At 39.1% G+C, this 12,844-nt stretch overlaps 1 protein-coding gene across 4 annotated transcripts in view; it reads right to left on the bottom strand.

Annotated features, from left to right (window-relative positions):
- CHD7 (chromodomain helicase DNA binding protein 7) overlaps nucleotides 1–12,844 on the bottom strand; it is a 128,430-nt gene that overhangs the window by 4,353 nt on the left and 111,233 nt on the right. For 3 of the 4 annotated variants that reach the window (XM_080578033.1, XM_080578036.1, XM_080578034.1), the window contains 13 exons: nucleotides 12,550–12,749; nucleotides 11,793–11,952; nucleotides 8,292–8,381; nucleotides 7,686–7,789; nucleotides 6,143–6,272; nucleotides 5,793–5,865; nucleotides 5,521–5,575; nucleotides 4,571–4,799; nucleotides 4,196–4,404; nucleotides 3,379–4,056; nucleotides 2,803–2,963; nucleotides 919–1,146; nucleotides 203–646 (listed from right to left, as the gene is read on the bottom strand). In XM_080578033.1, the coding sequence (XP_080434159.1) occupies nucleotides 203–646; nucleotides 919–1,146; nucleotides 2,803–2,963; nucleotides 3,379–4,056; nucleotides 4,196–4,404; nucleotides 4,571–4,799; nucleotides 5,521–5,575; nucleotides 5,793–5,865; nucleotides 6,143–6,272; nucleotides 7,686–7,789; nucleotides 8,292–8,381; nucleotides 11,793–11,952; nucleotides 12,550–12,749 (2,761 nt within the window). The remainder of the gene's footprint in view (nucleotides 1–202; nucleotides 647–918; nucleotides 1,147–2,802; nucleotides 2,964–3,378; nucleotides 4,057–4,195; nucleotides 4,405–4,570; nucleotides 4,800–5,520; nucleotides 5,576–5,792; nucleotides 5,866–6,142; nucleotides 6,273–7,685; nucleotides 7,790–8,291; nucleotides 8,382–11,792; nucleotides 11,953–12,549; nucleotides 12,750–12,844) is intronic. The other variant, XM_080578035.1, reaches the window with a different exon arrangement.

Below are 12,844 nucleotides of genomic sequence, written 5' to 3'. Positions count from 1 at the left end.
ACAATTTGCTACAGCAAAAACTTCATGCGAACAACATTTTATCAGGTTCAAAAAGAAATAAGAGCTCTAAACACAAGGCAAAAACTGGTTGGGTAAGAACTGCACATTACTATTAGAGAGAGTATAGCAACACTTTAAACTCACGTTCAGAAAGTACTAGACACAGAAGAACAAATAAGAGACAAAAAGGTTGCTGTCTTACTACAGTCAATGATGTCCGTTTGTTGCTCATAAATAACAGATCAAGCCCTTCTACATTTTTCCTCCTTCCTCTCCTCCTCTTCATGGGCGGTTCTCCATCTATTAAAGAGCCATTTAGTAGATGCCTTGTGGGTGTGCGTGAAAGACCTGCTTGCAGCAGCTCCATTTGAGTTTTAAAGGCATCAGACACGGGTGTGGAGACATTAGGCAAGATAAACTTTGAAGTAACAGATGAAAAATTTGAGGTAGAACTTGTTGCCTCTCGTGAGGCCTTTGATAAATCTACAACCTTTTCTTGTCCATTTTCTGAGACCACCTGAGACTCACGTAACTGGGCAACCATTTCCATAAGATTTCTCCTCTTAGCAGCTCTCTCAGCCTCAATTTCAATCTTTCTTCGTCTCCTCCTCCTCTGACGTGGAACCGATAAATTCAGTGCATCTTCCTAATGAAATGTAAGTATTTCCAAACATTAACAAAGCTCTGTTTAGTACACTGGTTTTAAAATAGAAGTCCAAACATGTAACTCAGAAAACAAAGCCTTCTTTGTATTCAAAGTAATACTATTTATTTTTCCTATTTTTGAACAAATAGAAATAAATAATAAAAAATAAGAAATAAATATAAATGATATTTTTTTCTTATTATGCAGAAGCAGCGCATAAGTGCATGCAAGATAAAATGCTTTCTGTAAGAATGAGAAAGATGCAGCCTTGCCTTTGATAACTGAGGAGAAGCAGTGATATCTTCACTGCCACTGATGCTGGCTTGACCAACCATGGAGAGCTCTGCAAAGCTCCTTTTTTGTAGAGGGCTGTCCACAGCTGTTGGAGTATACCCAGGTATGAGCCCCTGGAAATCAAACATCTGGCGCCTATTTACTGGCCACTTCCCTTTCAGCACTGCTTCACAGATGTTGTCTAATCGGTTGATCATTACTCGGTCCTGCATAAAGGAAAAGTACATAATGAACCTTTAGTGCAAAAGTGGCCTATTAAGTCAGTGTACCTACACAGTCCAGCTTGCAAAGCTTAAGAAATACACTCAAAAACCAACGATTCTTGCAGGTCAGGATAAACTAGTCGCCTTCTCAAAAGCTAATACAAATTGAATTTTGCAGAATTAAGTATCACAAGAATTTAAAAGAAGCATTTATATTAAGGCGAAAGAGGAAGACAGACCAAATTTTCTTGACAACATACCAACTGACAGATTTAACAGAAACTCGCCATTATTTTACATTGCTAAACTTCAGTTGTTAGCAAAATCAACAGTTAGGAAGGGAAAATCAGAACATCTGTAATCGGTATCTTAAAGCTGCAGTTGTTGAGATCCAAGAGGCTGGATCTGCAATTCTGTCCTAGGAAGTGGATCCTCATTAGTGTCACTATTAATAAAGTTCAACATTATGAAACGGGCACCAACCTAGGGACATCTAATGAATGTCAATTTTCATTCCACGCCCATTATCACTTCAAATTTCACTGAAGCGTGTACACTAAAAATCTCTAATTATGTTTATTAGTCTACTTATGCTGAATCTATATAGATTAGGGATTTTTTGTTTTATTTTTACACTATGCCTGAAATAAGATGTTAGTTCACGTTTGCAAAATACATACTGAAAGCAGTGAAGATGAGTATCATTTTTATTTCTCTGTTTCAGTACTCAAGTAGATTCTATGCTAACCTGCCTGAAGTAGTAGAAACTTCAGAACTATGAGAAATATTGCTGCTTAGGGAATATGAGCATCAGTTAGCTTCCTGAACAGCAAAACAGTGCAAAAGCCACTAGCAAATCTCAGCAGCTGCAACAGACTGCTTGCTTTCTCCAGGAATAAGCCTATTAAGAGCAAGGTCCCCCCCGTCATACCCCCCCCTCCCAAACCAGATGGCCCTGTTATGGTGATTAGTAAGCTTAAGACTATTACTACTTTATTTCTCTCTCTACCCTTTCTGCAAAGTAGAGTACTAAATTATGTATACATTTATTAAGAGGTTAAAGTTTCATATTTTTTCAAAAATTTGTATTAGATAAATTTCTGCATTGTTACCAAAATAAGATATAGCTTTATCCTGTGTAAAACTGCTGCTTATATTTGCAGGGCACCTTAATACAATTACATCTGTCAACATTACATAATGGCTTAGATCATGTAGGTCACCAGTACCCTTCTCTACCGTCTCCCCACCCCAAAATGAAAAGGTGATCTTACAAAATCTCTGCTCTCAACACTGCAGACTGCTCTGCAGATGAAATCCATAATTCAAAATCATAAATTTGCTTCTGTCAATGGAGGTGTGAGAGGTATGATCCTGCGGTCATACAGCTCTGAAGCCTCTGTGGAACTGATGTCTGTCAGCAGTTTGTTGTTTTACTAAATGATACCATCTACCGTAAAGCAATTCCATTCATTTCCTCTGCTAATTTGTACAGAATTGAAGAATAAAATGCCGTTTCACAAATCATTCACAGAAAATAGTCCCACGTCCACTATAAGTGCAGAATTGTATAAAGCTCTCTGTTACTTTGCAGAACACAATGTTTCCCGTATTTTAACTGCCTTGAAAAAGATGCATCCCATTCTACCCCCAACTAACCTTAGGCCAGAAAGAAAAGGCAAACGTCCTCTCATGAAGAAGCTGAACCACAGAAGGATCCCCATCTTCCATGTAGAATCCATCGCGTGTTTCATCCCTTGCGGTACTCATAGAGGCATTGCTTTCTTCATCAAAATTCTTACCCTGAGAAACTGCTCCTGCTGAATAACAATCGTGACCAGGCATTAACTACTAAACTTCCCAACCACCCCATGTCAACCTAACTAAATAGGTTAAGACAACCATGCTTGACACTACATTTCTAACTCAGGCTGTTGTTCAGTCATTATTATGACAGAGCCTTAGCCTTCTGCACTTGGCACAGAGACTGTGCTTATTGGATCAATAAGCTATCTTGGAAATCATCCCTTGTGGGAGAAAACCCCACTGATGCTGGATAGCTTTTTTGAAAGCTTATCAGGCCACCCGATACATAGAAAGGAAGAAGAACTGCTAACATGAACCCCATCAAAAGCTCCAAAATGACTCCTTGTATGCTACTTATCAGCTCGCCCAAGTTAGAACAGCTGTGGGGCTCATGGTTAGCACACGGAATTGATCTGACCAGTGCATTACCTTCAGGTTGGGAGGATTCTTCCGATTTGTCGTCATCATCCAGTTTCTCTTCTTCATCTTCTTCTGAGCCTTTTTCCGAAATAGATTTTGGGTCTACATCTGTACTTGTTTCTATGTCTTTCAATTCACATTTAACAGAGCCAGGCTCAGCCTCAGCATCACAGTCCTGTTTAGTGTCCTTATCTGCAACTTCTGTCTCCTCTTTGATATCAGACTTTTCTTTGGCTGCTGGATTTTCAGACCCTTCAACTTTAGACTCTGTTTGTTCTGTAGTCTTTTCTTCTTGTACTGGTGTGGATGGGACAATAGGTGGTGTTTGACTGCAGCCAGCACCCAGAGGGTTTAGAGAAGAGACAGTATTTGCATTACCTGTCCCTCTGTTCTGAGCAAAGTTTTTGTGGGCCTCAAGAAAAGAGAGCTCAGGATCATTAAGAATGTGATAATCTGTCCTACTGACTCCATGTTTAGCAGCACCAATCAGTAAGTCTTTGTCATGTTTACCACACTCCCACCACTCTGGCAGGTCCAAGCTTGGTTGGCAAAGTTTTAGCCTCTCTCCCAACTGTGGGTGATGAAGAACCTGTTCACGGATTTTCCGTAACAGTTCTATGCGATATAAAGTTCTGGAAGCACGTTCTTCTGTGATTGGCTCTATCAGAGTAGAAAGATCAGGCGGTTCTGCAATGACAACAATTTGTATTGTTTAACATCAATCACATGGATGCCCATTTCTAAATCATTGCATCTAGGAATTGAGTTTCAACAATCCTACTGTCTCGTAACAGTCACATTGATTTCTACAGTCAGTAAAACTTACCATCATCTGGTTTGACTGGCATCCGGCACACTCGTCTACACATATTCACAAAGCCGTTAAAATACTTTTCCAAACTTTCATCGGACTTCTTATCAAGTCTGGCAAACGCTCTGAACTGATTCCAGTCAAATTGATGTTTTATAGGATCAAAAATAATTCCAAAAGTAGACACCACACGATAAAAATCAGCTTCTTCTCTTCTTGTCCATCTAGCCAAAGAAGAAACAAGAAAAGTGAGGCCACTGGGTAAAGGACAGCCCAAACGGTTTGGATGTCCCCAAGCCCCCCTAGTTTATTCTTTCAAAAACAGAAGTACTGGTAACATGTAAGCTTAAAGGAGATTAAAAAATAAAATAAAATCACTGAAAAACTCACTTTTGTCGTTTTTCAGTTATTATAGCTTCCCTTTCTGCTTCTAGTGCCCTCACTTCTTCCCGAGGCCGACGTCTCCTGCGGTCAGTCTTCATTAGTGCCTCTTGCCTCATTTGTTGCCTTTTATAGCTGCGCTGATAGGCAGTAATGAGGCGACGCAGACGGGTAGTCAGGGTTGAAGTGTTGGGCCAGTAGAGTTGGCCTAACTCTGCATTGCTTTCACTGTGCTTGCCTAGAGAATAGAGAAGTATTTGTGCACTGCAAAACCACCACTAAACATTTCAAAGTTTCTATGGCTAAGACCGGATTCCTGTTTAATCAGATAAGAACATATGCCTCATTAATATTGGTGCAGAACAAATTAGAAACAGGATAACTACATCGGTAGGAAATAAAAAATAGAATAAACCCATCCAACTCCAAGAACTCCGAAACGCTTTTGAAGCATTTAGAGATAACTATCAAGTGTTATTATTCAATGTTATGAATGCAAACATATTATGAATACTTTAAGTATTTAAATTAATGCAGTAGAGCTTTAAATATGTTACTAAGAAATATCACTCCACCTCTGTGAAAACACCTATGCCTATGATTTCCCACTTTATTATTTTCACTTAGACTTGGCAATTTTCCTCCATACAACGTATCTACAATAACTTCAAGATTATCTCGGCAAAAACATCAACGGCAGCATTATGAAATATCCGGTCTTTATCATCACAATTTCTACTATGTAATTAGAAACCCAGAAAACCATAATGCGGGATTATTCAAACATAGTAAATAATTGTTTTTGAAAGATGTGAAGCATGAAGAGATTTGGCACTAAAAAGTTTACTGTGATGTTTTCCCAAAACACAACCTATTCCCTCACGTGGTATTATAAGCAGTCTACCTTTTCCTAAATGGTCTATTTGTGCCTTTTTAAAATGTCTTTGATATCATCTTACTTGGGTGGATTTCTATGGACTCTTCTTTGTCTTCTGGAGGTGAGTTTGCAAATTCCTTTAAGAGAAGACAGAAGTTATTTTAGTTTAGAGTTTTGACCATATGTCATCATTTGAGGAGAAAAATATGTTATCTTTCAAACACAGCAGAAAAGCATCTTTGTAAGGTATGTTTATCTGGTAGCTTACAAACTTAAGAATTACACATTAAGATAAACATGGAGTATCAGTTATGACTATATATACTAGCAATTACATAAATTCGGAGTTCTTACATCAATTTCATCCTTGAAAGGAGTTCTGGTTGGCTTATATTCTGGATCTTCATCCTCTCTGTCAAATTCACCTCTATAAAATATTTAAAATAGATATTTTAAATATATTGTTTTTGAGAGGAGGCTATTTTTCTGGGAAAAAAGCAAAAAAGCTACAAAAGCCATCAGTATGGTGTACCAAGTTACACATTTACATTTCATGCTCAACTGTGTAAACAATTTTACATACTTTTTACATTATATGATCCCGTCAGATCCTCAGGCGAGATGTAAGCAGAATATGACATATGAACTCATGCCAACATATACAATGCTGATAAAGTTTATTAATTTTTTCATGTCATCCTTACCCATCACCGCCATCTGCTAACATGTCTGTCCCTCTCTGTTCAGCTGCTATGGCCTTTGCATCAGGCATGCCAACCCGTTCCAGAAAGCACAGTGCAGAATCAGCTCTCATGGAATTGTACTTCTCATAACCTGCATGTAGAGTGGGAAACACTTTTTTTAAAGCTACGACCAACTGTAAATACAACGGCTTAGGTAGCGAAGTATAATATTCTGGATTCATTTATTTATTTTTAAATAAAACTAAGGAGCTGTCACTGTGATTTTAAAGGATCTGTTTATTAAAAGAAGAAAGATACTGGGAAAAAAACATTTCATTTGTGTAATGAAATTTTTCATATTGGCAAATTTCATCAGTACAGAAACATTTTGACATCAATAACATTAGCAAATTATATAAATTGAAAGTATAAACTTTCTTCCGTGTCACCTCTTTATAAGGCAAAGCAAAAATCTTTCACACGAAAAACTTGTTTAAGGTTCCTATATGACTTTTGCAGTGGTTCTCCACATCCAGCAACTCCCTACTGCAAACATGCAGATGTGAATGGAAACACACGCACCCCACACACACACATTTATAGCGGCAGCACTGCTGGAACCCTCAATGCAGGCTGCAAAAATGCTGTATACATAGGTTATACGTAAGGCCAACGAACCTGTCTTATTAGGTTTAGGATGATGCATGTCAGTAAGATGACACTGTTCCCTCTATGGTTTTCAAACTGCTGTTTGCTTTTTTACTGCCCAAGTTGACTAGATGGAAAATGGCAGATCCCAACAGTGCACTGCAGGAAAATGATTTTTAGACTAGACTTGCCTCAGCTGAGCCCACAAAACAGAGCTGCTGTACATAGGCAGAACAGCACAATTCAATTAGGATTTGTACTACAACACACTGCTCCTAACTGCTGTAGAGCCTCAAGCCAAACTGTAATCATGAAAGGTTTTATAAGCCATCATTCTCCCCTTTAGTCAGGCTGGGCTGCTGAGAATACCTCTGCGACCTCCAGAGAATTGGGATTATAATCAGGAATCGCTCACTGTATATATCATGCCAGCTCTGCATCCCCAGCCTTTCAAAGTTAACAAGGCTGCATCCCACTCAAGGGAGCCGGGAGTTCTCAACACTGACATTTGTGAAATATTGCTTGGAACAAAGCCCAGGAGGCACTTGTACAGATTAATAGCAGAGGTTAAGCCCACCGTCCACTTTGACACTGGTTGGCAGAGTTAGCAAGTGAAGCAGTGCTGGAAGCAAAGTTTATGGAGATCTATCTTACTATTTGGCTATTATTTAAACAAATATGGTTTTGTTTTATTTACAGCCAAGAAAGTAATGTTTTCTTCTCAAATGTTCTGCAAACATTTAAAAACAGCATCTGATATTTACAGCTCATATTAGGTTTTTAATGCAGGCAAGAAAAAAAAAAAGGATACAAGCCAACAGTTCTTTGGAACAATACTTGTTAATATTATGACTGAACAGTCCTACACACAGAAAGCTTTACAACTGAGTTTTGTTCAGAGTGAGACATCACTTACCGTGTTTGAATACTCCAATTAAAAGGGATTTATCCGCCTCCTTATCCCACCAGTCTGCAGGAACTTCAGCATGGAATGGCTCAGGTATCCACACATCTACTTCACTGTAAAGACAGCGTTATACACATTCTCAACGATGCTACTAGACAAAGACGTTAAAAAAGTAGTTCGTGCTGTTTTGTAAATATGCATTTTGATGCAGGAAAAAAAACAACACACAAACTGAAATGTGCAGAAAAATAATTAGGATGGTTAAAACAACAACAACAAAACAACATTAAGCTATTTTGGGAGTAGAATGCCAATGATTTTCCCAACGTGACTCACTTAAGGTCTTAGTATTTTATTTTATTTTTTAATTTTTAAAATTGAGATAGAATAATCCTTCAACATTAGCAAAACTGAAAATCTGCTTTTGTCGTTTCCCACACTATTCCCTCCCCGAAGAAAATTACCCCCTTTGCTTGATAAAACAATAAGGCTGCTTCAGAACAGACATTTAACAGGAAGTAGAACAACCTTTAAATGCTGCAATTATTACAGTACATGTGCTTTAATATAAGCCAGAAGCAGAAAGCAAAGAAATCAACCTGCACTTGCACTAACCTTGAGTCAGCACCCTCTAAGATCTTGTCTGCTTGGTCCCCTATAACTTCTTGTCGTAGATAGTACAGCATGCGGACACGCAGCAGGACCCTGGAGAGGAAGGCAGAGGGGGGAAAAAGTTCTTAACTTCAGGACTGTTTGCCAACAGTGGCTTTTGGCAGCTGCTGCTGTTCATCCATCATCCTGCCAAGGCTGATTAGCCATGCTGTATGGTAGGCTTGAAGCGTGACAGATGGTGGCACATAATCACCTCTGTGTGGTGCTTTCTGCTGGCTTCCAACAGGCCTGCCTGGCAACCGCTTACACTGCACAGAGAGGGACCGAGCGCAGCCCAGCCCCGGCGCATTTCATTTAGTTCTACCTAGTGCAGCTTGTGAAGTTTAGACACGTACTCTACCACTGCCTCTGAAGTATTGAAGCAAGTTTGTAAACAACTGAGCAGATGGCTTTCAGTAACTGTTCTGCTTCATTATCTCATAAAATTTCCTCAGCTGCTGCCTTAATACCATTTTTGGAAGCACATCAGAAGTTGTAGGAATAAACGAGATATAAAATCTGGTTTTACTACCTTACAATAAACCCTCAATATGGAATGTCAGGTTTTTCAGATTATACAACTTTTTGCTTCCGAGAATGGGAGGAAAAAAATAATCCCCCATTTCCCTTAGGAGATATTAACTATTTTTACTCTTTATAGTTCAAACTGCTATTTAATTTTACTTGTGCACAACCTAAGTGCTATGAGGAAGTGAAAAACCTTCCTTGCCCATCTTTGTTTTCCCCATCTCTGCTACACCATGTTTCTGAAACCGCTGTCAGGTGGTGTGGCCACAGCTTAAGCTGGCACAAGAGAGAATGGCAGACTCTGGATTTTCAAGGAGACTAGAAAAGAGGTCATCGCTGCAGAAAAAAAATATCTACCTGAAAATCTCCCATGTTTACCCAATTCAGGGCACCCCCTGCTGCCTAGTTCATGAAGTAGAATCAGTACCAGCTAAAATGGAGATTATTCAGCCTGCCCTCTCCCTGTATCCAAATCCATCACAGCAACTGTTGAATTGCTGCTGTTCCTGGAACAGCGAGGGTGACCGCGGAGGCAGTAACCTGATCGCCCAGTTGCATGAAAAATTTAGACCACCAGTTTTGAGAGCTCCTCGTTAAAGATCTGATGCAATAGGAGCAATACCCAGTTTTGCACGTGTTATTCAAGCAGTCCTTGGAAGAGCAGGAATTTGGATCAAGGTCATGTCTACAATTCGAAACATGTCAGACATGCTTCTTTTTGTATGCGTGATAACTGGGACCAGTAAGGTGTCCCTGCTCCCTGTGTGGCTATGTAAATAAGCTGCTGAGGGTCTCTATCACCTTTGTATTAAGCAATAACAGCTGTTATAGCAAGCCAAAGAAGAGGAGGAGAGAAAAACAAAAAACAAACCCAAAAAGCAGAGGGTCTTTGTACCTTTCAGGAGTCCTCTACGTTAGAGCAGCATAAATGTTACACATGAGAAAAGGACACCAGCTCTTACAAAGCCAACTGATACTACTACCTTTTGAGGGAAATTACTTATACTACTAATTGGCTTCCACCTCTCCTTGATTTTACCTGGGCTAAACATATTGTTTCTACAATTCACTTAGTCCTGGCGGATCAGGGAAGTGAAGGAAAAAGCTAGCACCTGAAAACACTCTTGCACAGTGAATTATCAGTCTTCCTGATCCTGGTAATTTTTCTACTGTATTATTACAGAAGCAGTATTTAAAAAATGAGTTTAAGTCTGATCTGCAAAATGATATAACAAGTAATGAGGACATGTTACCTGGAATGGTAAAATAACGTTACAGAAATAAAATTAATTACTTTAACAGCAAGTGAAATGTAATAACAGATCTGACTAACAGTTTAGAAAAAAAAATCAAAAGGGAATTTATTTGGATGTAGACTTGCTAGTATAATTCCATAAGTATCTGTTTTTGTCAGCTGAGAATTAAGCTTGGTTAGCATCTGGAAATGAGCTAATAAACCCCTTAAATGACTTTCCTCCTTCACATCACACCCCCTATTGACAGGCCACAGGTACTTTTCAAATCAATAATTCTTTCCAATAAACAGTATTAATAAGACACAATGCATATTAAAAACACAAAGTAATGATGGCTTTGCAGTGACAATGCATTATATTTGCATGGTACATATCCAATGAAGAGCCTAAATTAAAAACAAAAATATTTGGGGCAAGGGTTAGGTTTGTCTATAATGGAGAATATAGTAAGCAAATCTGAGATGGAGAAGCAGGACACTGTTGAAAGAAGCTGACAAAAATAACTAAGATATTACAAACTAAAAGCAGAAACAAAAAGTAAGAGATGCTCTTAAGAGACATTTGTTCAACAATTAAGCAAACACTCAAATCAAAACAGAATGATCTTTATTGCCATAAGCTTTAGTAACATGTTTAGAATTGTGAAAAATCAAAGCAGGGCAATGATTCAAAAGAACGAAGAGAAGAGATACACCCAAGGATAGATGAATTACTTCATGAAACTCAGGAATCTAAAAACTGGATATTTAGCGTCTAAGGAAGACAACTCTAAGGATGTTAACCTGGTAGACCCTGCAAGAAGTTGCGATAAACAAATAGAGTATCTTGCGTTGGAAGGGACCCACAAGGATCATGGAGTCCAACTCCTGACTTCACACAGTTCCCCCTAAAAATCAGACCAGGTGTCAGAGAGTGTTGTCCAAACACTTCTTGAATTCTGGCAGACTCAGTGCCATGACCACTGCCCTGGGGAGCCTGTCCCAGTGCCCAACCATCCTCTGGGTGCAGAACGTTTCCCTAACACCCAGCCTGACCCTCCCCTGTCCCAGCTCCATGCCGTTCCCTCGGGTCCTGTCGCTGTCCCCAGAGAGCAGAGCTCAGCGCCTGCCCCTCCGCTCCCCTGTGAGGGAGCTGCAGGCCGCCATGAGGCCTCCCCTCAGCCTGCTCTGCTCTGGGCTGAGCAAACCAAGGGACCTCAGCTGCTCCTCATACATCTTGCCCTCTAGACCCTTCACCATCTGTGTAGCTCTCCTTTGGACACTCTCTAACAGTTTTATGTCCTGACTATATTGTGGCACCCAAAACTGCACACAGTACCTGAGGTTACGCCACACCAATGCAGAGTAGATTGGGATGGCCATTTGTGAAGAGAAATAGACTTAAGTAATGTAAGGGTATATTCTGTCCTTTATATACTCATAAGAATAACCACATCTTTGATTCCATTCTCATTTGTTAAGTAGAAAACAGCTCCTCATGACTGAGTTTTAAGCACAGATAAGTAATAAAGAACTTACAGAAGTATCCAGATATCTAAGTTGATTAACCTCAAATTAAAAGTAATAATGTTCTTTACATCCTATTAAATAGCCCCGCAGTTCTATTAAAAATATACCCAAAGAACTTATAATGCTTACTATATGCTTTAAGAAGTTTAAGTGAAATATTTATTAATACTTACTTATTACAATGATGTTTGAGATGTTTCCTATAGCTGTCTTCTTGAAATAACACATCTGGATTACAGGTTGTGAGCCAATCAGCATCTTGAAGCATTGGCTGTGAACTCTGGGCTTTTACTTTCTTGCCTTTCCTCCCTCTGGGCACTGGTGCAGATAGACCTACACAAATGCCCAATATTTTTTATACGGTCTCAATAGAAAAGCTCTCACCCCAAACTGCATTACAAACACATTTACAGCTAAGGATTGTTGTTATATTAATTCCCTTGTGGGCAATGCAATAACCAAAAACTGAACAGCAATGTAATTTAGCTAGAAAATTGTAAATAACAAAATCAACCAAAACTTTCATGCAAATTTAGGTGTGAAGATTTCAAAAATGCAGAGAGCTAGCCAGAAAATGGTGTTATATAAATATTTCTTGAAAAAACTCTCATGCATCTGAATGGCCATAAGGAAACAAGTTATATGATTTATGGCCATTTGAAAGAGACTAACTCCAGTAGTAGATATCTTTAAAATTAGGCTAGAATATTTGTTCAAAACCGGTTTAAGACAAAGAGAACTGCATCCAATGAGGTGTCTGAGGGAGAGTTCCCCTTTAAGTACTGACTCAGTCAAAGCCCACCTTACTCATAAAATCTGACAAGATCCTACTACATGTCAGAACGGCTATAGTTTGAACTAAATACATAGCATGACTGAAGCAATTCTTTCCTATTTACTAGTATCATTATTTGATTGTGGTAGACATACCGGAATGATTAACCAAAGCTCGAGTTTGCCCATCTGCAGTTGGAGTGATCAGATCCCAGATGAAACTTTTGATATTTTCATCCCCTTTGTAATGATTAAGACAATATACAAGGATAGTCCGGCAGATGGTTTCCACATCTTGTTCTGTTAGCTGACGTTTATAGCGCCCATGTGAGAGGATGTCAGTCCACCGACCCCAGCTACAAGAAAAATATGTTCAATACAACAGCCAGGGCACTGGTATTTTAATTTGTGACTTTCAATTTAATTCTTGGTGCCAAGCAAGTTGGGACCT

This window comes from Anser brachyrhynchus, assembly GCF_964034855.1.
Source record: "Anser brachyrhynchus genome assembly, chromosome: 2".
NCBI lineage: Eukaryota > Metazoa > Chordata > Aves > Anseriformes > Anatidae > Anser > Anser brachyrhynchus.
The sequence above is the reverse complement of the archived record's forward strand: the minus strand, read 5'-3'. Positions and strand labels throughout refer to the sequence as shown.